Source organism: Zosterops lateralis (genome assembly GCF_965231275.1).
Source record: "Zosterops lateralis genome assembly, chromosome: 9".
Lineage (NCBI taxonomy): Eukaryota > Metazoa > Chordata > Aves > Passeriformes > Zosteropidae > Zosterops > Zosterops lateralis.
The window spans coordinates 12443782-12466590 of NC_139769.1; the positions used below are offsets into that span (position 1 = coordinate 12443782).

Consider the following 22809-nt stretch of genomic DNA (forward strand, 5'->3'; position numbering starts at 1 on the left):
CTAGCAAAGAAATAACTTTTACAAGTATTTAAGAGGTGTTAAAAGCCAGTGAAAGTAGAGAAACAAATGTAAACCTTTCACTGTAAGAATGTACCTATAAATAAAAATGAAGAGTTTCTCAGCTTTGAAAGCTTAAGAGGACTAACCTGAAAACTTAACATTTTCTGTTCAACATGTTTATAAGGAGGAAGAATTTGAATTGCTTGTTTCAGAATAAAGTCTAAAAAGAATGTCTGCTGTGGTTTAATTGTCTACTAGGATAAGCACAATGAAGAAGTTGGTTCTACATTATGTGAAATTACTAATGTTGACAGTAATTATGACTCTACAACCTATCTAAATAACTAAAAGGGCAAATATGGAAGCACAATGTACTATATAGGCTCTTTCAAAAATGCCTGTATTAGCACATAATTGATGATCTCCTTTGAAGGTGACTGCATTATCATTGTAAAAGCCCAAGATTATTAACTGAATAAAAATGGGTAGCTATCTCTAGAACAGCAGATACACCTGCTGCTTTTGCCACACAGAACAGCAAGATCTCATACATCATTAAACAATTGAGGCTTTGCTTTACGTTTCCACAGCTTTAAACTATTTATGATGGGGTGTAGCTTACATTTCTAATCCTGTATAGAACCTACCCAATTAAAATTCTGGTTACTTTTTTTATGCTGTTAAAGGACTACTGCACAATATTAGTAATGCACCGTGTTACAATGCTGCCCTAGAGAAACATTGTCTCTCTTTCAGGGCCAGCAGCCAGAGAGTTCTGATATAAGCTTTGCTGCTTTGCTGGAGGGTAAGTGACTTTGGTGGCTGTTGAGGTATTTTACCAGAGAAAATGTTGGTCTCCAGACATGACACTTGCTTCAAACCATTGCCACTTGGCTGCAAAGCACCACAAATAAATCTTATATCTTGTTTGCCTGGACTGACATTGGAAATTTTATTTTAAAGACTGAGTTTTCAAACTTAATATAACTCTTAATAAATAATGAATGTTCTAACAAGATTTTTGAATGCATATTTCACTGTGCTGAATTCTCTTCAAATGTTCAATAAATATTTTTTATGAAATTTGAATGTTGATTTCTCTAAGAAAATAAAGAGAAAAGAGAAAATAAGAAAAAGGTATTGTATGAGAAAAAAAAAAGTGCATGGAAGGCAAGATAAATCTGTCCTCAAAAATTTGGATTCGATAACAATATAATAGGTACACATATAATGGATGGCTTAAGAACATCAGTCATGGCAGTGAGAACAACAGGTATCTTTACTGCAAATTTAATAGATGATTCATAATCACAGACTTTCTAGACAAGTACAGACAATGTAGTGGGTACCAGATGATGCTAGGTAAGTAAATGCTAGTTTGATTTATTCCAAGCAGTATTGCTAAAATTGACTTGTTTTTCTTGTTTCTCTGCATTATTCACAAGTGTAGGCCCTTGACCCTGGAAACATGATGTGCTCTTATTGTTCAAACCAGCTGACTTTCGTGGCACTAAAACTGAACTAGTGCAAGAGCAAAACCAGTGTTGTGAAGGCCATTTCTTACTTTCTTTTGACCAGCTTGATAGAGAAATAATGATTAACCTATCACAGCAAGGTTAGCATTAAATTCAAGCAATAAATTTAGAAACTACATGACACTTTGGTGCAAAGAAGAGACTGGCAGAACAGAGTTTGCCCAGCCTTTAGAAGGGAAGACAAAGGGCAAATAATAATGCTGCCTACACTACCTAATGGGAGGTCATGATGGCTTATAGGGGAGATAAAGCTAGGCTATTATTGGAAATGTGCAGTGGTACACGGGAAGGAAAAGTTACAAGCTGCAACTGGAGAAGCCTCAACCAGATATCAGAAAAAATGTTTTCACAATAAAGGTGGTCAGACACAAACAAGGGCCCAGAGAGGTGCAGATTTCATCCTTGGAGATACTCAAGACTCAGCTGGCCAAAGCCCTAAGCTACCTGCTCAAGTTGAATCTGCTCTGAGTGGGGAGCTGGACCAGATGACCAACACAAGTCTCTTCCAAACTAAATTATTCTATGATTTTGTGATTCCTCATTTTTTGTTATTTTAACCATCTATATTTCTCTATAAACACTCCCACCTTATAAAAGTGTAGGCATCTTCCTTAGAAAAAAGGCCTTTGCATTCAAAATTTTCCTAAACAAAGAAATTTTCTTTCTCTTACAAGAAGCCGTAGTAGAAAAATCAACACTGGCATGTCTCTGTGGCACACACACCTCCTTGGTTTTCTAGAGCAGCCCCCAGGAGCTGTTATTTGATGGTGATTAATCAGCTGCTGGGAAGAGTGACCAAGTGCTGTGTGTGTGAGGCAGGGAGCTGAGGGCTGTACAGCAGCCACCACCCAGCTCTAACTTCAGAAATCCTGAGTCACAAGGGAAATTGCTGAAGGAAAATCAGCAAAGATGAGTTAGCAGCTCTCATGGAAAAAGAAAGCTGGAAAACAGGTCATACCCAACTGAGATACATGGCAAGTTATATCAAAACCCCAGGCTGACCTTAATTTGTATAATTTCTCAATAATATTAAAGTTTTTTTGCTTTAAAAACATATTAATGTATGACAGTGTTGTGACATAAAGTTTAATCCTTGAGCTAGTGAGTTCTTGGGTAAGTTTTTCAAGAGAGCACATAACAAAAAATGCATAGGTAAAATATCTTTACCTTTACAGACTGTTATGCCATTTCCTGTGTATCCTTGGGAGCAATAGCAGCCTGTTGTCCCACCCTGAACTTCACACCTGGCATCTTTGTGGCATGTCATGTTGCAGCTTGGAGTAGTGCAGCCATAGTCCAGCAGACTGGAAATCAGAACTGGAACAAAGGAAAATCATTGTTTCATTATCTAAAAACTTTATTCTGAGCTCTTAAACAAGATCTGGGCCAAAGGTTTCCATAAAATGGATGTATTCCAGTAAACATCATCACAGACTCAGTTGCACAGCAGGATAGGGGAAGCTACAGGGGCATCTTTGGTAAAGCAGCAGATACCACAGATAGACAAATGTGTTCTCAACTAGTATAAAACTGGTAAACAGCATAGAAGTTACTCAATGATCTGGGGGAAACATTTGGATGGCTTTCAAAGCTCTCTAGGAGCTTCCAGTAAAGCCCAGGCATTTATTTGCACTCTGAATTAAGTATGGAGCAGAATCCAAACTACCCTACACGCCCGACAGAAAAATACCAAAGAGGATTCCCCTGATCAGACTTTTTACTCTTATAAGCACTCTCATACTTCTGTAGTTAACACATAGGCATGGTCTGGTAGATTAAGATGAAATGTCACATATTTACATCATTATGAGAGCGTGGTTTGAAAGTTATTTGCGGTGTGGCAGATTATTTAAATTTAATCTCTCAAAATACCATAATTACTTTCCCATTTTATAAATGCTTATGGTTCTCAACACAAAGGATAAAAAGAATCTCTTCTTTTGAGAAAACTAACAGATCACTCTACTATCACACACACCCTGTAATTAGTTAGATATAAGGCACTTAGCTCAGAAAGGAAAGTAAGTTTTTTACTTTGTAGTTTACAGATTGTTAGCAGGATGTAGTGAGAGTTGCACAACACAAAGATCCTTCTGGGTGCTGTCTTTCCCTGCAGTTCTGCTTTTCCCTGCCTAAATGTCATTCTGGATGTTTGCTAGCCTAGTGTTACAGTTTCATTGCCTCATGAAATCTCACCGAGCTGTTGTTTTCTTGGACAAATTAAGACTTCACAAAAAATTCAAAGGACTAAAAATAACACACGTTTTTTAAATAATTATATATAATCCAAGTCAACTCAGATATCAACAGATTTCACATTTTCTCTGTGTTTCTGAGAGGAGAGACTGTCTCCCACAGGGATTAAAACAGAAACCTGTGGGATTCTATTGTCATTGTACTGTTTTCAGTATGTGAAATATAAAAATTTCCCAAGCTGATGGAGAAAGAGAAGGAAAAAAACCCAAAACAAATGCACAGAAACTCACAATGTTTCTGGGTTTTTTTCAGTACAAGACCCACAGTGAGATAAAGACAGATGTTTTGGGGTTTGGTTGTGGGGTGATACTAACCATGCAATTACCAAATCCAGCAGCAGCACCGATCAAAGCTGCAGGCATATCCAGTCCTGTGTACCCAGCAGCTTTCAACCATCACCAATATGATAATTTCTCCTTGTCAGATCCCACTCCCTTCTCACCTGCCACACACTCCCCAGAGACAGAGATTTCACCTACCTAGGAATGGAAGCAGTTTCATTGGTGATGCTGTTGCTGTGCAGTGCCTGGTGCAGAGCCCCTGTGTCAGAGGAAAAAACTCCCTTCTTGAAAATATGTGACCATGTGCAAAATACGCAAATATGAGTGTCAGGAAAGCGATGTCCTGGTACAGACACAGCCCTGACACTGCCCTTTGTCCCAAGCCTCACGCTTCCAAGAGTTCCTGAGGCTCTCAGGCAGGACAGGAAGGGTCAGGAGGGGCTGAGGACCTGGTCTTCTGGCAAGTAGGAAAGCAATGAGAAAGCAAAAGGGAAACAAGAGGCTGTGACTTGCAGAGGATATCAGAGAGGATTCCAGGGTGAGGAGGTTATAGGAGCATAGAGCTGTTTGGGGCAGTGGCTGGGGCAGGGGGAGGGTGAAGCTGGAAGGGGTGGCTGCAGCCTGCTGGCAGTACAGGAGCAGCAGGTGGAGCAGATGAGGGAGGGTGAGAAAGAGGTGGAGGAGAATAGTAACTTGCTCAAAGTAACTTGCTCGGTGTTTACGAGCTCAGAGGTAACGGTCTACAAGCTTCCTTCTACCTTTTCCTGCTGACATGAGTATGTGTGAGCCATGAGACTCCTTTTGTTTGGAATCAATCTTCGCTAACTGCTGTTCTTACTGCTTTCTTCAGTTTTGAGATGGATCTTTACTGCAATCAAGCAATGTTGCTTTAAGGGTAATGGGATGTAAGGGCAGCACAGGAAATCACTGAACTCGCTTTGTGAGGAAAACAAAGACATAGGCAGGGAGGGAAGAGGCAGGAAACTCAGGAGCTGAAGGAGACCAAATTTCTATGAGTTCATGGGTTGTGTAATAGGACATGTTCAATACAGCATTTGGCATGTCTTTGTGTTTAATGTGAGAGCAGTTCTATTCTCATTATAGCATCCTGATGGGACTTCAGCACGTACTTATACCATGCATTGATATGGCAATATTTTCTCTAATCCTGCCAGGGACAATCCTGCAGTCATTTCCCAGCTTTCTGGAGATGACGACTCTCATGTTGAAGCACTGTAAAAGTGAAGCAATGACGTGTGCCTGTCCTTATAGATGCAAGTTGAGGGATGTGCATAAACAGCCATGCTTCTGGGAGAGTAGAGAATCTCTCTAAGGTAAATGAAACACATGAGGCTGTGAAATGTCACTGTGACAAAATATATCATATCTGACTAGAAAATTTTGAGGATGAGACTTTGGTAGGTACCTGATGGGAAAGCACCAGTCTGCTCTTGGGAATTGTCTCCAGATCTGGAAACAATTTTTTCTAACCTTTTTAGGGACTATTTCTTCATCACCATTTTCCAGCCTCATGATCACTGCTGGCTGGAGTTCAGTGGGTAAAACTCTAGTCAGGCCAGGGAGGTGTGGGGAATGTAGAAATAGTGCGTAGGTGTCAGGTTGGCACAAAGCACTTCTGGAGCACCTTGGCAAACAGAGAGGAAGCTCCAGGAACCGGATGTTAATTTCTGATGAACCACAGAATAGTGAACAAAGGGTCCAGGTGTAGGAAGACTTCTTCCTCCTGTTTGACTTTGTGACAGGGGGAGGACTTAAAGGGTAAGGGAGGAAGGGACTAGGAATTTGTTTGTTTTGTTAAGTTTTCCCGTAATCTAATGCATGGAGACACAGAGGAAGAGAAAATCAGATGACCTGAGGACAGCTTTGATCTGCACGTCCTGTCCCTTGTGCTGGCATGTGCTGTAAGTGCAGCTGCTCTGTACTAACTTACAGATCCTGCTGCTAAAATTCAGTGGAATAATAGGGGCTGAAAACCTATGATGCAGAAAATATATGTTATTGTTCTGTGTCTTATTACTCCCCAAAATCAAGCTAAAAGATTTTAACAGTAAGCAAGAGAGCAGAAGTTATGACCTCAGATTCAATCTTAAGAGCTGGAAACACATTTTCACAAGTCAGAAATGTACATTTCAATTTTGTCTGCACACCAGCATTCTACAAGAGGTGTCCAGATAGACTGGTTGGAGAGCAATTTCATAACCCCAGTGCTAGTAAATTTATAGTAAAAAACTTTAATTCCTTTTCTGATTCAAGGTCTAAAGATAGAGGAGAAATTGTGGATGACTCAGAAAAAACCCCATAATCTTACTGTTGAGAGACAAATACCTCCTTTTCGCTAAAAAAGAAAATGATAACACCTTTTCACTAGTCAAGAATTCAAACTTACAAGGGGAACTATGCCAATCACATCAGGGTATTTTCCATCTGGAATGGTGCTGCTGACCTCCTCAGTGCACTCACAGGTATCGTGGATGCCATCGAAGGCAGTGCACAGGTCTAATTGGCAAGTGGTTTACACTGTGGCTGGCAATGGGGGAGCAGGGAGAACATAAAGAAGAAAGATGAGGAAGAACAGAGCAAGGACAGGAGAAGGTAGGCTAGGTCAAGAGCAACTCGGTGATAAAAGGAGCTTCGATCAGATTTAGAAGGCAATAGGGAGACAGTGAAGAAGAGGGATTTAGGAATATCTTAATGAGATCTCAATACTGGGAGCAGTGGATTACTTTTGCATTACACTCCTTTAAAAACTGGCTAATGTGAGTGTCATTTAGAGGCTGAAGACAGCAAGGTCGCAATAGGAATGGATGTGGAGAAGGATGGACTTGACAAAGATTTTATGGGGAGAATGAAGAGGAAAGAAGAGATTTCTGAGACATTTTGGAGATTAAACCAGGAGGATTTACTGATAATATCTATTGGCATACAGGGACAGGAGTTAAACAAGTGGAGATGAGCAAGTGAACACATGAAAAGGCGACATTTTCAAATTTGTGCTGTCAAAAATTTAAAGAAATGCTGAGAAAAAAATATTGAGGTGTCACAAAACTGAAGTATTGATGGGTGCCTGTCTTTTTAGGCAGGGAGGAGGGACATGCACAAACATGCATATTCCTGAAAGAGTGGAGACTACGTCTAAGCTAAATAAAATGAGTGCAAGGATGTGCAATGTCAGTACTGCAGTATCCATCATTAAGAAACATTAAAAATAAATGGTTTGTGGAAATATTTCAAAAGTCAGTCTTTCCATTCTTATCCATGGAGAACAAAGCCCCAGTTCTATACTTAACTGTGTTGCTCATTTTATAAATGGGCTCATTTATCTTTGCAAGACTGAGTTTGGAAGGCATAAGTAAATGAGTATACACAGGTTAACATGCTTGACTTCAAACCACACATTTCTGATTACTGATCATTGTGATTACAACATCTTACATGTGACTGTAGAATTCTCAAGCTGGTTTTTTTTGCTGGTGAACTGATAGGAAGACGTCAGCCTGCTTTTACAAACTATTGGGTATTTTCCAAGCTTTGTATCATGAAAAATCTATTTATTCATAGTGGTTTTAAAGGTAATTGGGATGCTGATTGTACAGACAATGCTATGAAAATAACATGCACTGCTGATGGCTTTCTAGAGCTCAATCTTACATAGCTCTCAAAAGATAAATATAGATAAATACAGAGCACTGCTTTCATTCCAGAAGCTGCCTACAGTGCCAACAAAGGATCAAAAACTGAACAGGGCTAGTATTAGGTGTGTTTTTTTTAAATAAGCAGAAGCATGATCTACTGTATTAAAGATATTGTTTGGTGTGATCAAGTCTGGACTACTACTGAATATATAAGAAAGAATCTCACCAAATTTGCAGTTTGCCATTGGTTGCAGACCCTGCTTTCAGACTACAACAGGTCATCCTCAAAAGAGATGGTGAGAGGGTGTATCAGATTGAGAGATCCTGAATGCCCTGGGTAGAGTTTGCAAATCTTCAGCCTCCTTGGTGTTGAGTTCTGTGTATTTTCAGCACACTCAAATGTCAGTATCTGATCCATCACAGTGTGCTCCAGTATAATCCACCCTGTGTGTGCAGAGCAGCCAAAGGCATGTGCATGCAACACACACACTTGTCTCTATCACATAAGTACATGCCTGTATCAGTTACTGAATTGGGATAATACATTTTTAATGCCAATAATAAAATTATGATCATGATCTTCCCTTCCAGTCTTTGCTTTTTTTTTTTTTTTTTGACAAATGACTGTTGAGTCACTGAGTTTCCTGCCAAAAAGAAAATGTGATGTAAAACAGACAGAGGATGGACAAATGGATTGGATAAAGATTTTCCTCTGATGCTCACTGTGGTTTTCTATATCAAATTAATTTATTGGTTTCAAATCAAGTCCTATCACTTCAAAAATTAAGATGGTCTTTATAATACTTCAGAAATGTTTCATTTATCCTTGTCACTAGAACAATTATAATGTTTTTCTTCTAGTCCCTGAAATCTGGATACAATTGAAAATGTACGTAAATGTCAGATCAAAATAATGAATTTCCATTATTAGTTAAAATTATTTTCAGATAAAAAAAAAAATCCATGGAAAGTATTTTTCAAACCCAGGCCACTCAATCATAGGACAGGCTATCTCAGAGGACTCTAGCTCAAAAGTAGTGTCAGCATCTGTTTTATAACTGTCTCACCTCACCTTCCCATCTGAGAGCTTTACAAATCCTTATCATTTTATGTGCAAACATCATATTCCATCTGAGCATACAGGGCTGAATAGATCTCTTGGGATGATGTAACTCTAGGCAATTCTGAAGCAATAAACACACAAACTCACATAAACATATGCATGCACACATCCTCCTAAATCTGTGTAGCTATGTCCATCTGAAGGAAATGGCACTTTTCAGTGCTCAGAGCCAGTTCCTTTCTTCTCTTTGTTTTACCTCGGATGAAGTCATGAAGTAAGGGAATTTAAAGTGAATGCAATGTTTCTGAAAGGCAGATTAACTGCCCTGAAATTGGGCTCTGTTTCTGCATCTGCTATAATACAGCAGAGATGTAAAGATTGAGTATAAAGTTCCCCACAGCTAAAAGGGATAAAGTAATTCAGTTTCCATGTCTGTTTGTGTTCTCCTGGTCATGCTACAGTGAAATTGTAACAATAGTCACATCTCTGCAGGAGAAATAGAGTGAACTCCATGAATAATTACACCAATGAAATGCCAGACTACCAGTTTCTTTTAATACACTCATTTTACACCACAGCATCAGAAGAGAAGGGCTCTTACAGTGCAGGGTTAACATCTGAACCATCAGACAACCAGACTGAGTCCTACAGGCCCACAATTACATCCTTGTGTTTTCCCCATGGGAGAAGAGCTCTGACACTTCTTGTTTGCCTCCCACAGAGTCCTAGAGTGGCAGTGCCTGTCCTGACCTGTCCAGGGTTTACCCTCTCAATGCTACAGTCAATCTCCCAGCAGAGCTATGTCCCACAAAAGCCATCTAGAATTTTTTGTCCTCAGATAACACTCTGAAAACTGGTTAAATGATGACCGAGGTTTGGGGTCTTATCAATTAACTTCAATGTCTATTGAAGGATGACGTGATCCCAAGCAAAGATATCAGGATTTGGTCCTGCATTCCCAGGACCCTTGGTGTGCCATGGGGTTGAACTTGCAGGAATGCAGGTCAAAGGGAGCAGAGGAGGAGGTGTGAGCAGCTGGATGTGGCCACAGGAATGGATAGAACTGTGGTCAGAATGAGGTATACACAATACTGGCAAAGAAGGTGCTCTTTTCCATCCTCTCAGTCCCTCACAATTACACATGTCCTGGATAACAGTTCATAAAAGTTCTGGCACTCTGCTGCTGCTGTGCTCTGCCTCACTTCTCCCAGTCCTGCCAAGGCCAGAGCCCTCTCCCCCCTGCCCTCTTTCCTTCCTTACCACCTTTCCTCTTCATCCTTTCTCCCAGTGACTCCTCAAGAATTTGTTAATTTCCTATCTGAGAACTCTTTCAGAAGGAAAAATACTTGAGGACCATGACAGGAAACAAAATAGCACTGAGAAAAAGAAAATAATGAATTATCATTTAGGACCAAGAGTTCATAGTATGAACTGCCAAGAGTGCTTTAAGTCAAACCCAAACATCTACATTACAAATGACAATCATATAATCACTGACTTCTTGCATTATCCCTTCCCAGGAAGAAAGTACTCTGTGGTGCATGGGCCAATAAAACAATTATTCTGTAATATTCCTTCTCTCTGATATCATCTTCTTCTTTGAAGGTTTCAGGAACATGAGAATTTGCTGGGGCATTGTCATGTTTGGAGAAAAGTTGGCTGTAGCACTCAGAGTGTAAGTGAAGCTTCTCCATTCAATGACAGCACGGATAATGCTTTGAGAGAGAGCATGGACAGGAGGGACAGGTCCTCAGGCAGTCCTGCTATTACCCAATTGCTTTTCTATCACACCAGTCACTTGGTAAAGCATGTTCTTCATGCGGACTGACTCCAGAAGGGGCTATCTCTGGTGCCCAGTACTACAAAGTAGAGAGATCATAGCACCTACAGAAAAGTTCAGACTTTGTTTGTGCCAATGACTTAGAGCCATGTTCTGCCTCACTCATGCTACAGGGTCATGTTTCTCTGGTGCTGAGTGCTGGCAAGTTCTGTTGGAGCAGTTTAAAATTAAACCTGAAGTATGCTGAAATGGTTAACATCCATATATAAGCCTATAAACTCATTCCTAAAACTTCATGTCCGTTCTCTCATGCTAGACATTGCATTCTGGCATGTCTAGAAGAAACCCAAAAGCTGCCCTTCCCAGAGTTCCCTAATTTGTATGCTGCTGGTGCTCTTGATGCTCTCTTGACTTTGAAAGTAATCTTCCAAGTTTAACTTGCATCCTTCAGACCCCTTCTCACAGGTACCTGCCATTTCACCTGCAGTTGACTCTGTCCTTTCAGAGTCGCCTTTTAACAAAAATTGATGTAATTTTACCCTCAAAAGAGAAATTAATTATAAATAAATAAATCTAGTGATTATTGTTTCCCAGCTTGGACTCCTCCTTACAGGTCTAGGGGTCACTATTTCTACCTTACATTATCCCTGCTCATGGCTGGAGTAGTACTGAAGAGATATTTTTGCTCTGGATTTACCCCCTAACCCTGGCTTACAGCACTTTTCCTTCCTCTTTGCTGCTGGGTAGTGCGTCCATCCTAACCCAGAGGTTAGAGCTAATTCACACCCCATCAACACGCACAAGTAGTTTAAATGATTTCCTACAGTGTTCATTATCTTGTACCTGTCTGCTGTGAACTTCATCTGGTATCTTGTTAGTCAGTCACTCAGGTTTTATTAGCTCCTCCTGAAACTCCTTACTTTGCTCCTTGGTTTATATTAACTTAAATAATTGTGTATTGTCAGCAAATTTCAGCACCTTGTTATTCATTCCATTTCCCATATCATTAAATATGAGCGGTGAGCAAATAGTGGAGGAAATTATTCATGAATATTCATTTGAAGTTAAAAGCAAATTCCATTTTCACAGCATTCGTGACTAGCCCTTGTTCATTTTCTGCAAACAACAGAGTGCTAAAGATTTACTGGTGTAAATGCATGCAGAAGATTCACATTTTATTCCCATATATAAATAATCCCTCCAAAAATTTCCACCTGCATGTTTCTCTAGATAAAATTCACATTTCAGGAGTAGAGGAGATATCTCTAGAAAAGGGGACAGAATCCCAGAATCTAAGAGTATATTTGAAAGACTTATTCCTTTCTCATGCAGAGAAATCTAACACAAGACAAGTGAGGAGAGAACTGCATTTCTGACACATCCCATTCAACATCTGCACCAGCATACACCCAACACCAAGCAAAGACCTGCAGCCTTCTATTGCCATCTGCACAGCCTCCTGACCATATTTCCAGCCAGTTTGGCATCCTGGCATTCTGGTCTAGTCCCATCTGTAGGGCATCGTGGACTCTGTGCCAGTGTTGGTCCTGCCTGGCCATGCTCAGCTGAGCCCTTGGCAGGGTGCTGGCCAGGGCCCTGCTCTGCCCTGCAGCTGCACACCCTGACAAAGCTGTGGGCAGCTCACTGCACCTCGTGGCTCCTGGCCACCTTCACCAGGTGACCATTTCAAGAAGCAAGAGCCTCCCTCACCCATATAGCAGAGGTTGCACTGCTTACGCCAAGCACAGCTCCTTTTTAAACATTACCCTGTGCATTTCTGAAACAACATAATGAGATGTGTTATAAATGAAGACCATAAAAGATTGGGCTATTTTTATAATAGCAGTTAAGAATTCATCCAGTCTGTTCGAAATTCTGTTATGAGTTGCACAGCAGCGCTAACCTAGATCAAGGTTATCTTTGGGATCCATGTAGATGCTGAAAAGAGAGAAAGAGAAGTAAGGCTTGTGTATGAGGTAGGCAATCTATGATACTGTGACACAGTGCATGAGAAACATTGTTGTAGCCAAGTGATTAAATTTATTTGCCTTCCAAATGCCAAGAAGAGGTTGAATGGAGGTAGCTGGTGAGCAATTTAATTTGATTGCCTCCATACTTTATTCCTTATTTCTTTTAAAATGGTATCTATACTCTCTATATAAGGAAAAGAACCCCTTCAGCTGCTTCAGTAAATTCCAGTCTATCCTCCACATTTAGCTCCACATGAACACAATGTCACAAACACACACAAACAAACACACACATAGTGGACATTTTGGCCATTTGAGTAATTAGCCTAAATTGATTTAAGATCTGCTCCACGCATTAGTACGATGACAAAAACAGGATGGAATGGTTTGCAGCACTTAAAAAGCAGCAAGAAATTTGTGCTTGCTTCAGTCCTATGTAGTTCTCTATGTGAACACCCAGGTGTGGCAGGCATTTCCTGAATAAACTCCTGCCTGCAAGCTAAATTTAGTGGAAATTTTGCTCATGCATAGCTATAGGACTTGTTCTTTAAAAGAACTGGAATACAATATGTCTGTTCATGAACTGCTTTCACTAGTACACTGAAATCTTCACCTACTAAATCAGATGTTTTCAGATTAAATATTTAAAATATTTTCAAAACATACTGCTGCTGTATGTATGTAGCCCAGTCAGTGCTGATTATACCATATGATACAGCTTTTTTCATAAGACTGCAGGAAAGGAGACGTGCAGATAGTCATATGCAACTTCCTTCACAGAAATGCCTGTATTTAAAGTGGAAAAAGAAAGGAAATTAAAATGGGATTCCATTGTTTAGATGAGAAAGTGCAAAGGTTCATGACTAAATTAATGTAATTCTGACTTTGACCTTTAGACAAAGCATTTTAGAGCTTTCCAATAATGACATCATATTTACTTGGTGCCTATGCCTTAGTTTGCAGTTTAATTACTTAAGGGATAAACCAACTATAGATTTATAGTATATGCCTCATATAGTAGATATGTTATAACCCTCACACTCATCACAATTCCTTTAATCAATTCAAGTGATGATATGCTGGGCTTCAGCTCACCAAGCCCTTCCCTATAGCCTCACAGCCATAATCCTAGAAACATCTGGGTGCACAAATGGATGTTCGTGAGAAATTCCAATGTGTTTCAGGGAACTACAGGGATGCAGAAGATGAACGTATACATTTGCTGTTCTATATTTCACATTGTTTGTCAATCTTCATTTTTAAAAATTGTCCCCTAGGTATCTTGAATTATCTTTTATTTCAATATTTTTGAAGCCTCCCTATCAAGAAGAGGGTTTCCTTGGAGATTTTGAGTTCACTGAAGTCAAGGAAACTATGCTGCTTTATGCAAGCTGGGGATTTAGTCTGATAGTCTCGTCTTAGTGAATACAGAGCAGATTGAATTTATCCAAACTTATGAAAGCCACATGAATAAGTTTGTTTGAACAATACTGTTGTATCCCCTCTGTATTTACAGTGCAATTTAGCAGGCTGAAATTAATTTTTCCTCCCTGATTATGTTTTCTACAGACACTGGAAAGGTTGATGAGTACAATGTAGCTTTAAATGATGTGCCTTATTCATGCTTTTTTCTTTATGCTCCATTACTGTAGGATTTGAGTGGAACCATATGATTATAGTCTTAGGCTGTCATGCAAATGGACTAATTTTCTTCCATTTCCCATTCCCCTCACTGTCCTTGTCAATGCAATGGATAAATCTTACTCTGTGTTCTGTTCCTCATAGACTTGCAGGGCTGTCATCAGAGTGGATTAATCTACTGCCTGTGTTATCAAAAAATTCTCTGTCCTAACAATGACTTATCATTGAATTTAAAGCTTGATATACTTTATACTCAATCTGTAGACTTAGTCTTGCAACAAAAATTGTAATGAGAGCTAAAAATGGTACAAAAATAATCCATTCTTATCACTGTCTTTGAATTGTAATTTCATGGATTTCCTTGAATACAGCATTTTACTGAACAATACCAAGAGAGAACACGATAGAACAACATACTTGAAATTTCAATTTAAAATGTCACCTAAATTAAGCTTCCAAATTGTTTAATGAAGTGACCATTGCTGTATTAGAGGTTATTGTCAGCACAATCTCTGTGCAAGCAGTTCCTTCGATAAAAGCCAGGGTGTGGACAAACTATTACTCAACAACATATAAAAACACTGCTAAAACAATTATAATGGTGGGACTTAAACCTAAAATAATACAAATTTTAGAGTTACTTCTTGCACATATAATCCTTTAACTCCCTCCTTCATGCTTGGCTATTATATGGTTTTTAAACTGACATATGGTTGTTATACATGCTTGTAATTTATTCTTTTCTCAGGGTTCTCACACTGGGCTACATTACAAGAAAAAATGTTTTAAGCATTTCTTTAAAATATGTATTTATCTGTGTGCTCAAGATACTAGATGAAATATCAGGATTTTATTATTTTTTCCCTCTGATGCAAGGTATAAAAGGCCAAAAGAAACTGACTTAAGCTACTCTACATAAAAACAATGCCTTTTAAACTTTAAGCTATCTTGTTATTTTTTTAGCATATTAGGTTTGTCTACGTGGGAATTTGAGAATGAGGCAGAAAAGTCAAAGAAGATTATGTTAAATGGAAGAAAGGGCTTCCACTCCACTACCTAGAGCTGATTTATAGAAATTCCTATGTTAACCATTTAATTTACAGATTCTGGGGTTTCTTTTTTTTTGACTTCATAGTTGGCAATTTTGGCAGGGAACCCAGTGCAAACTTTTGCGTGTCAGCTCTGTGATTTTTCTCACCGTGCTTTATGAGACGTCTCCTACAACTGGCAGTAGGCCTGAGACTGGCTGAGTTGAACTGCCACGATGCTTTCCCCATAACTCAGCTGTGTTTTGCCAGCTCCATTTCTAAACTGCCATGAGAGCAGCCTGGAAGACACACTGCTCACTTACAGCAGCCTTTAATATAAACAGGATAATGTCTTGTACTGGCACTCATGCAGTCAGATGGATTTGCCCATGTAGCTTTGGAGGAACAACATTATGATTTCAGAAGAAAGAAATCTGGAGGATGAAGTAAAAAGAAGTGTCTGGTTTATTGTGTTTTTAGTAGTTTTGGTTTTGGGTTTTTTGTTTTGTTTTTGTTTTGTTTTTTCTTTGGAGGCCTCTCTCTGCAAATGCATTCAGAAAGTGCAACACTGCTGCTTTTCTTGGCAAACTGTCAATGTCTGGTAGGATGAATTCCTGGGAGGAAAAGTGCTGCTGAAGAATTTTATGCCAGAGAAGGTGGTGATCCCATTAAGCTGTGTGATGCTCATTTGAAGGTACAGAATATCCACACGAAAACCTTTTTCTCCCTCTAATTTAATACACTTCTTGCCTAAAATGCTGAAGAAGCAAAAGCTTGAAAGGCAGCAGCAACAAGTGGGGAATGTAGTGGGTTTTATGAATGTCCCCTACAGACATTAAGGACATCTGTAATATACTGTGCTGCCCCTGGGTGAGAAATGGCTGCCTCAGAAATGGAAGAAGACCTGGACAATTCACAAGATAAAACCTGTCTTGAAATGAGCAGGCTAAAACAGATTGTCTGTTTTGCAATGAGCTGTCCACTTGACAGCCATTCCTACACGTCTCACTTATACCCACAGTATAAAGAATTTTTAAAAAATTATTAAAATTTCTTAAGAAGTGCTCCTACTTAGAACATTAGCTCATCAATGCAGCATTTCAGATTCAGTGCTCTCTGCCTGCACTATAGCACTGATGCCAAGCTCAGTCTTGGGAGCAGAATTCCAGCCCTGACTTTTACAAACTTCATAACACATACAAGGAAATGATATGGATGAAGAGCTCTCATTGTCTGCAAGGTCATGTAGTTTATGAGCACTGTTAAAAGTCTCCTCCTGGTCAGATCTCAGCATTTATGTAGAAAGGTTATTTTTCTCTCATTATGGTATCTTGGGGATTTGTTACCTTTTACTTGGGTTCCTGTTTGGCTTCAATAATTTTTGAGAAACTTTCCAGTATGTTGGTAAGCACACTGGAAATGTGCAGTGATAGAATACCTTGCCAAAGTGCTCTCTGTTTTCTAAGAAAACACGAAGGTATTGGGAGCACTGACTGAGGCTCGGTCCTATCTTGTCTTCAGTCACTACCACAGAATATTTTTCCTTTGACTTGGCACAGGGAGTAGGAGCAGGAATTACCATCTCAGTTTTATTTATTCCAACAACATCTTGTAGACATTTGCTTTTGTGACACCCTTCCAGATGGGACTGAGCATGCAGCTATTTGAGTCCCAGAGCTCTACAGATGTCCAGATGGAAGACTAGAGTGCACAGCAATCAGTGAGTAATTGGGTAAGTGATAGACCTGCTGCAAAGCAGCATTACCTCAGCCTTAAGGAGGATTAATTACAAAAGACCTATGATGCCAATTAATTCTCTTTAAAAAGTTGTGTGTGGATTCAAGGCACTTTAAGTCAAAGAAGCTGCAGTTAATTTAACAAAATATGCCTACATAAATAAGCAAGTGTTGAAAGATATTAAGCACTTTATATAGCACACCAGCAAAAGTATATGATTTTTTTTTTTTTTTTTTTTGTAAACGTGTTCTGGAGACAGTAATAAACTGATCCCCCTGTCACCAGAGGTGGTCTTCCTAAAGCATAGTGTAACTTCTAGTTTTGTCTCACATACAGCACCCGGTGCTGAATACTGAACATGATGTTTCATCCCAAAATGCTGATAAAATACAGCTGATTTCTCAGCTTAGGCTGACAAGATTTGTTCATGCTTAAAAAAATAATGCCTCAAGTGACAAGCCCTCAAGATTTCAAAGGAACCCTAAGAGAGTTTTGTTCAATCAGAAGGTAACAGAGATGCTCTTCCTGACACATTGCTGCAGTCTCAATGGAATAAGATAGACACTAAGGAGGGGAAAATACTACTGATCAGGTTAACATGAAAACTTTTTTGCAAGCACTAATTGGAATGCAAATCTTTGTACCATAAAAAACCTGAGCTATGAATAGAACACTGGAGTTTAATTGATTAAATCTGTCAGTTTCTAAAAAAGCCAGAGATACAGACTCTGATATACTTGACTCCCAACAGTTTTATTAATAGCTATATGGTGCTTCAGCTTCCTTAGAGATGCAGGTATAAAGCACTGTATATTTTTTGCACCTGAGCAGATTTCCTATGACAGGCACACAGCAGAGTGTGACTCATGAGCTGGTAATGTCCTGTCCATGGGTGCTGGCTCTGCTGGCACAGCTGAACTGCCCAGGCTGCAGGGCTGTGCAGCACCAGGAGTGAGGCTGACAGTCACTGGAGCCAGGGACATGCAGAGGTTTGCCATTGTCCCATGAAAGAAATTACAATAAATTGTAGCAAACACAGGCGGTAAAATACCAGGAAATCAAAGACAAGGAATAAGAGGAAAGAAATGAAGTCCAGCTAATTGCTGTTTTAATTTCATTGCCATTTTCCCAAATTTCTGCTCTAAGAAGCTACCAAATTTATGAATCCTGCACCGAGAGATGTGGTCCCCTTTAGATAAGTATGACAGTGTTTGGGTGTATGTGTGTGAGGAGGGCCCCTCTGCTTATCAGTATGCTCAGGCTTAATGCTTAACGTGACAACTTCCCCCACAGCTGCTTTCTCATTATAACTCAAGTAGGTTAGTTTCAAAATTATATATCCAGTAAGTCACTCTACAGATGTTCACTGTCACCCTATGAATCCTCTGCCTTATTTCCTCAATGTGAATTATATTTTTCTCAAATCCTGGAACAACATTTATCAGAACATATATTGGAACTTTTCAAAATTATTATAATTAATTGAGAGTCTGTAAATTCCTAACCTATCCAAGGATAAAACCCTACAATGAAAGGCCATTAAAAATTACAGTATAAATTAAAGCTGAACTAGAATGGTTTTGTTAATCTTCTATCCTGCCCCCAAACTTAAAAAAATATAAAAGACTGCATGATCATATGATCCAAAATAACAATACCCATGTACACAGCATGACAGATGGAATCATGCTTTTTCATCAGTAAGACTGCTGTATAGCTCATGTTTTATTACTGCAATAAGTATTTAATAGATAGTTCTTAATATTTAAGTATTTATTACTGCAATAGTATTTAATAGATAGCTCTTGCAGTTTGCATTGCATACCTGGTATCACATTGTGGCTCAAATATTTAGTCTTTAAAGAAGAGACTATGAAAAGAAGAAATAAAACAATTAATGCAATAGGCTTATATTTCTACTCTGTGTAGAATCACATGAACATTTTCTGATTTTCCAGCAATTCCAAAAAGTCTGAAACAGCTCCAAACCACCTGAGTCAGAATGAGAAAGCATGAACTACCTGAAAACATAAGATAGCAGTTTAAAAATTAAAATGGTAAAGAAAAAAGACCTTCAAGTAGAAAAATCCTTTCAATTTGGAATACTGGGATATCAAGATATTGAATCAGAGCAAAGCACTTTAACTTCTATTTCAGTTTTTATTTAAATTTCCATCAATCTCTTCTTGACCCAAACAATTCAGAAAAAATTGAAATGGAGCCAAGGAAAAAATCATTGCCACCCAATCAGTGCTTTCCAACAAAATTTGACCTACCCCTACTTTCTCCTGGTACTTGGCAAGGAGATTAATTTATTTATGAATTTTTCAACTTTATTTTTATATTTTTCTACAGAAAAAAACCCCAAATGCAACTGGGGAAGAGGTTCCAGCATAAATATATTTGACAGCTCATGGAGAGATAACTTGCTGCTATTAATCCTGTGGGCTATAAAAGCATAACTTCACCCTGCAACAGAGTCCTCCTTGTGAGGTATGAACACTCAAGTTTGGACATATTCAATAAAAAGTGAGTGGCCTGTTACAGTGCAGGCGCATTGAGGCTGGGTGGGTGTGCAAAGCCCAAAGCTGTGGTGGGGTTGAGGCACCTGGGGGAAGAAGATGTGGACAAGGCTCCAGCCAAACTTTCATGGCCAGAACAACAGCAAGTGAAATTTGGAACGGCCACACCCCCAAGAGCCCATCACCGACCTCACCCAAACAAACCCTGAGGGGTCAGGGAAAAGGAGTTTTCTGGGGAGGTAAGTAATGGTGTCACCTGTCCCTGCAGGGCTGTGCCCGCTCCATGCACAGGACATGTAAAACACTCCTCCCACACAGAGGAACTGGGCCTGAAACCTGCAGATATGGCTTCGTTCAAAATGTCATAGCAGCCAGTTTCAGGGTTCAGGGCATTTCAATGGAGGAGCAGAGATCACAAATAGTGCCCTCTAATTAACACTCTACAATATGTTTCCTATACAAGGTGACATAAATGTCTGTATTTCAAGTGGTAGGTTTATACAGCAGTGGTTGGAAATGAGCAGATTTACTGCAAATATGACCATAAATAAACTTTCCTGAACCAACATTGGTAACACAAACAAATGATTATGTCTGTTGTCTGAAATGCAGCAAAAAGCAAAATTGTGGCAGGTGTGACACCTGATAGCTAAATTGAAATTTATAGAATGCATATGGCAGAACTTCATTTTTCTTTTTCATTTAGTGATCAAAAACTAGATGACAGACAGTGTAAAATGAAAACAGATGAAATGAATTTCCGAATGGATCCTGCCAAGTTTCATTTTCTCCACAAGTTCTTGGAAAGCCCAGAACCTATTCCCATGTGCACAGCCAGAATTTGCAGATTCTGCTCTTTACCTCTTCATCCTGCCATCTGACAGTTTGCCAAGTCCTGTGTGCTGCAGAATGATTGTGAAGAGAGGTCTGTTTATTATGGTACCAAGATCATTCTGTCAGACTTGATAGCCTAATTTTTATATGGAGTAGAAATAAAATATAATATATATATATATGTACACATGCACACATTAATTATAAAAGTTTTCAAAGTCACAGTCATTATAATCCTTCCTCTGATGAAAGTAGAAAGACTGGATAATAAATGAAGTGTAATGGAAATTTGATATGTGTTTTTAAATGTGGGCTGAGGTAAAAGGTGAACGTAAGCAACAGATCCTTTTACTCGTCCGATATGAAACAAGAATCTCTGTGGAATAAGTTTCAGACAGGCATGGAGAATTTATTTTTAATCAGCTTTAAAATACAGTCTATAATAAGCATACCCCTAGGCAGTTATACTGTGCATGCCATCATAAAAAGAAGAAAAAAAAAGAAAAAAAAATCTTACAATGAGGCTTAAGAAAAATGGTCAACTGGGTGCTAGATTTTTTAATCTGTGGTTGTCTTTGCCCCTGCTGAGGATTCCTATATCATCTTTTCATCAGGAGAGTTTGGCAAAGCCACTCAGCGGGTGCTGTATGTTGGGAGCCGCAAAAATCAATATAGGGAATATGAAGGCAATTTTTAAAAGCTAATGTGTGAAACATTAAAAATCCATGCAGTATAAACCATGTATAATCTTAGCAACTCCCCAGCTCAAACAGATCAAACAGCAGAAATTGTGGTATATTGCACACTGAAGTGAAGTAACCTTTAAGGCTGAAGATTGATTCTTTTGGGAAAGTATTTACAATATGGTGTATTAAGCACTTTGGATAGAAATAACATGCCTTCTCATAACAGGGATATACACTTGTGAAAGAAAACAACTGGACAATGATCTCATGAGCTAAAGAAAAGGATTCAGGCTTACAGGGGAAAAGCTCAAAATTTATGCCTTTTCATTAGAAAATTATTGGATAGTTTTCATTTCAGAACATAACACCATTCAATTACAGCTTTTAATTAGGACATATTAGTTGCAAATTTATGTAGTGTTTTCTTGGAGACAACATATGTCAGATAGCACTGAAATTATTTTGGATGAAGCTTTATAAACCTCTTAAGCATCTAATGAGGTCCAGTTCTAGGAAAAAAAATTGCCTTTGGCAGAGTTTCTGTGCATCAAAGATCTCCCACTAAAATCGAAGTGATTGTTCTTGGGAAAAAATTGTGCAAAACACCAAAGCATGCTACAGTCTACCCCAAAGAGATGAGACATGAGGAGTATTTCTGTCTTGGCTGTGTAGCTGGAAACATGAAGAACAGAGAGATGAGGGGACATGCCAAGGTTATGTACAAAGTCTTTGTCAAGGCAGGATCTAAATATACATCTTGAGTCCTAGAGGGCACAATATTGTCTCATTTTGAATCGAAGTACTCTTTCTAATTCAGTGCAATCTTCCAAAACAATTATAGCCTACAGCATATGCACAATATCCTTGAAAAAAATTAACATGTGTTTTGTATAAAATTCCCAGCACAATTATCGTCCTAGCACACTAGTATGAAATCAAGAATAAAGAGGTAGGTAAAAGGAAACAGCAATACACAGAAAACACTGAAAAATGGTAAAAATGGAAAATCTCCACCAAACCCCAAACAGAGAACTGAAGCAGACATTCTTACCCTCAACCCCACCAAATTGTCTGTGTACTGGCTGACCAGATTAAAGGCAAAGGCATGAAAACGTGAGTCTAATTGGAACTTGTGTCAGTTTCTGTGCAAACACGTACTCAATGTCTCCAAAGAGATGTACTTCGCAACTTTGCCATAGGAATAATATATTCCATGGCTTCTTTCTTAATTATTTCATTGAGACCTATGGAAGTCCCTTGTTAAAATTTTTGCTGTGATGTAAATTCACACTTTTTATTAATTAACATTTTTGTATTGTGAATTTTGTATTTGAAGAATTTAAACTAGAACATTAAAAACCTTCTTCAGAACAGAAGTGTATTAAGTACAGAACAGATTTGCATAAAACTTCTTAAGAGAGAGAGTGATTAAAAATGCCCCTACAACACCTAAAATATCTGCTAGCAGTCAAGAACTGAAGGAGGAAAATTAAATTCTTCAAAACAGAATGAACTCCTGTGCTGTAATATTAAAGAAAAAAAGAGCAGAATTTTCAAAAATGTCCAGGGGAAAGAAAAACAAGAGACTGAGTAAGATTTTTGAATAACAGGGAAGGAGAAACAATCACCAAGGACTTGGGCATGACAAAACTACTGTGTAAACACTTCATACTTATAGTAGGAATTGATCAGAAGCAAAAATGTATTGGATGCAAAATCCAAGAAAACAAAGGGAAAATGTGAAATTGATCTTCAGTGAAGGGAAAGTAAACATATAGTTAAGTTAACCAAAGAATACTTTGGGATCTGAATGGTTTTGCTAC

General features: G+C 38.8%; 1 protein-coding gene across 2 annotated transcripts in view; it reads right to left on the reverse strand.

Moving 5' to 3' along the window:
- The window catches only part of ADGRL4 (adhesion G protein-coupled receptor L4), a 73142-nt gene extending 68233 nt beyond the window's left edge, over window positions 1-4909 (reverse strand). For both annotated transcript variants that reach the window (XM_083868103.1, XM_083868102.1), the window contains exons 1-2: window positions 4271-4909; window positions 2703-2852 (exon numbers count right to left, since the gene is read on the reverse strand). In XM_083868103.1, coding sequence (XP_083724229.1) covers window positions 2703-2852; window positions 4271-4292 — 172 coding nt within the window. In that variant the 5' untranslated portion in view covers window positions 4293-4909. The remainder of the gene's footprint in view (window positions 1-2702; window positions 2853-4270) is intronic.
- Window positions 4910-22809: the final 17900 nt, after the last annotated feature.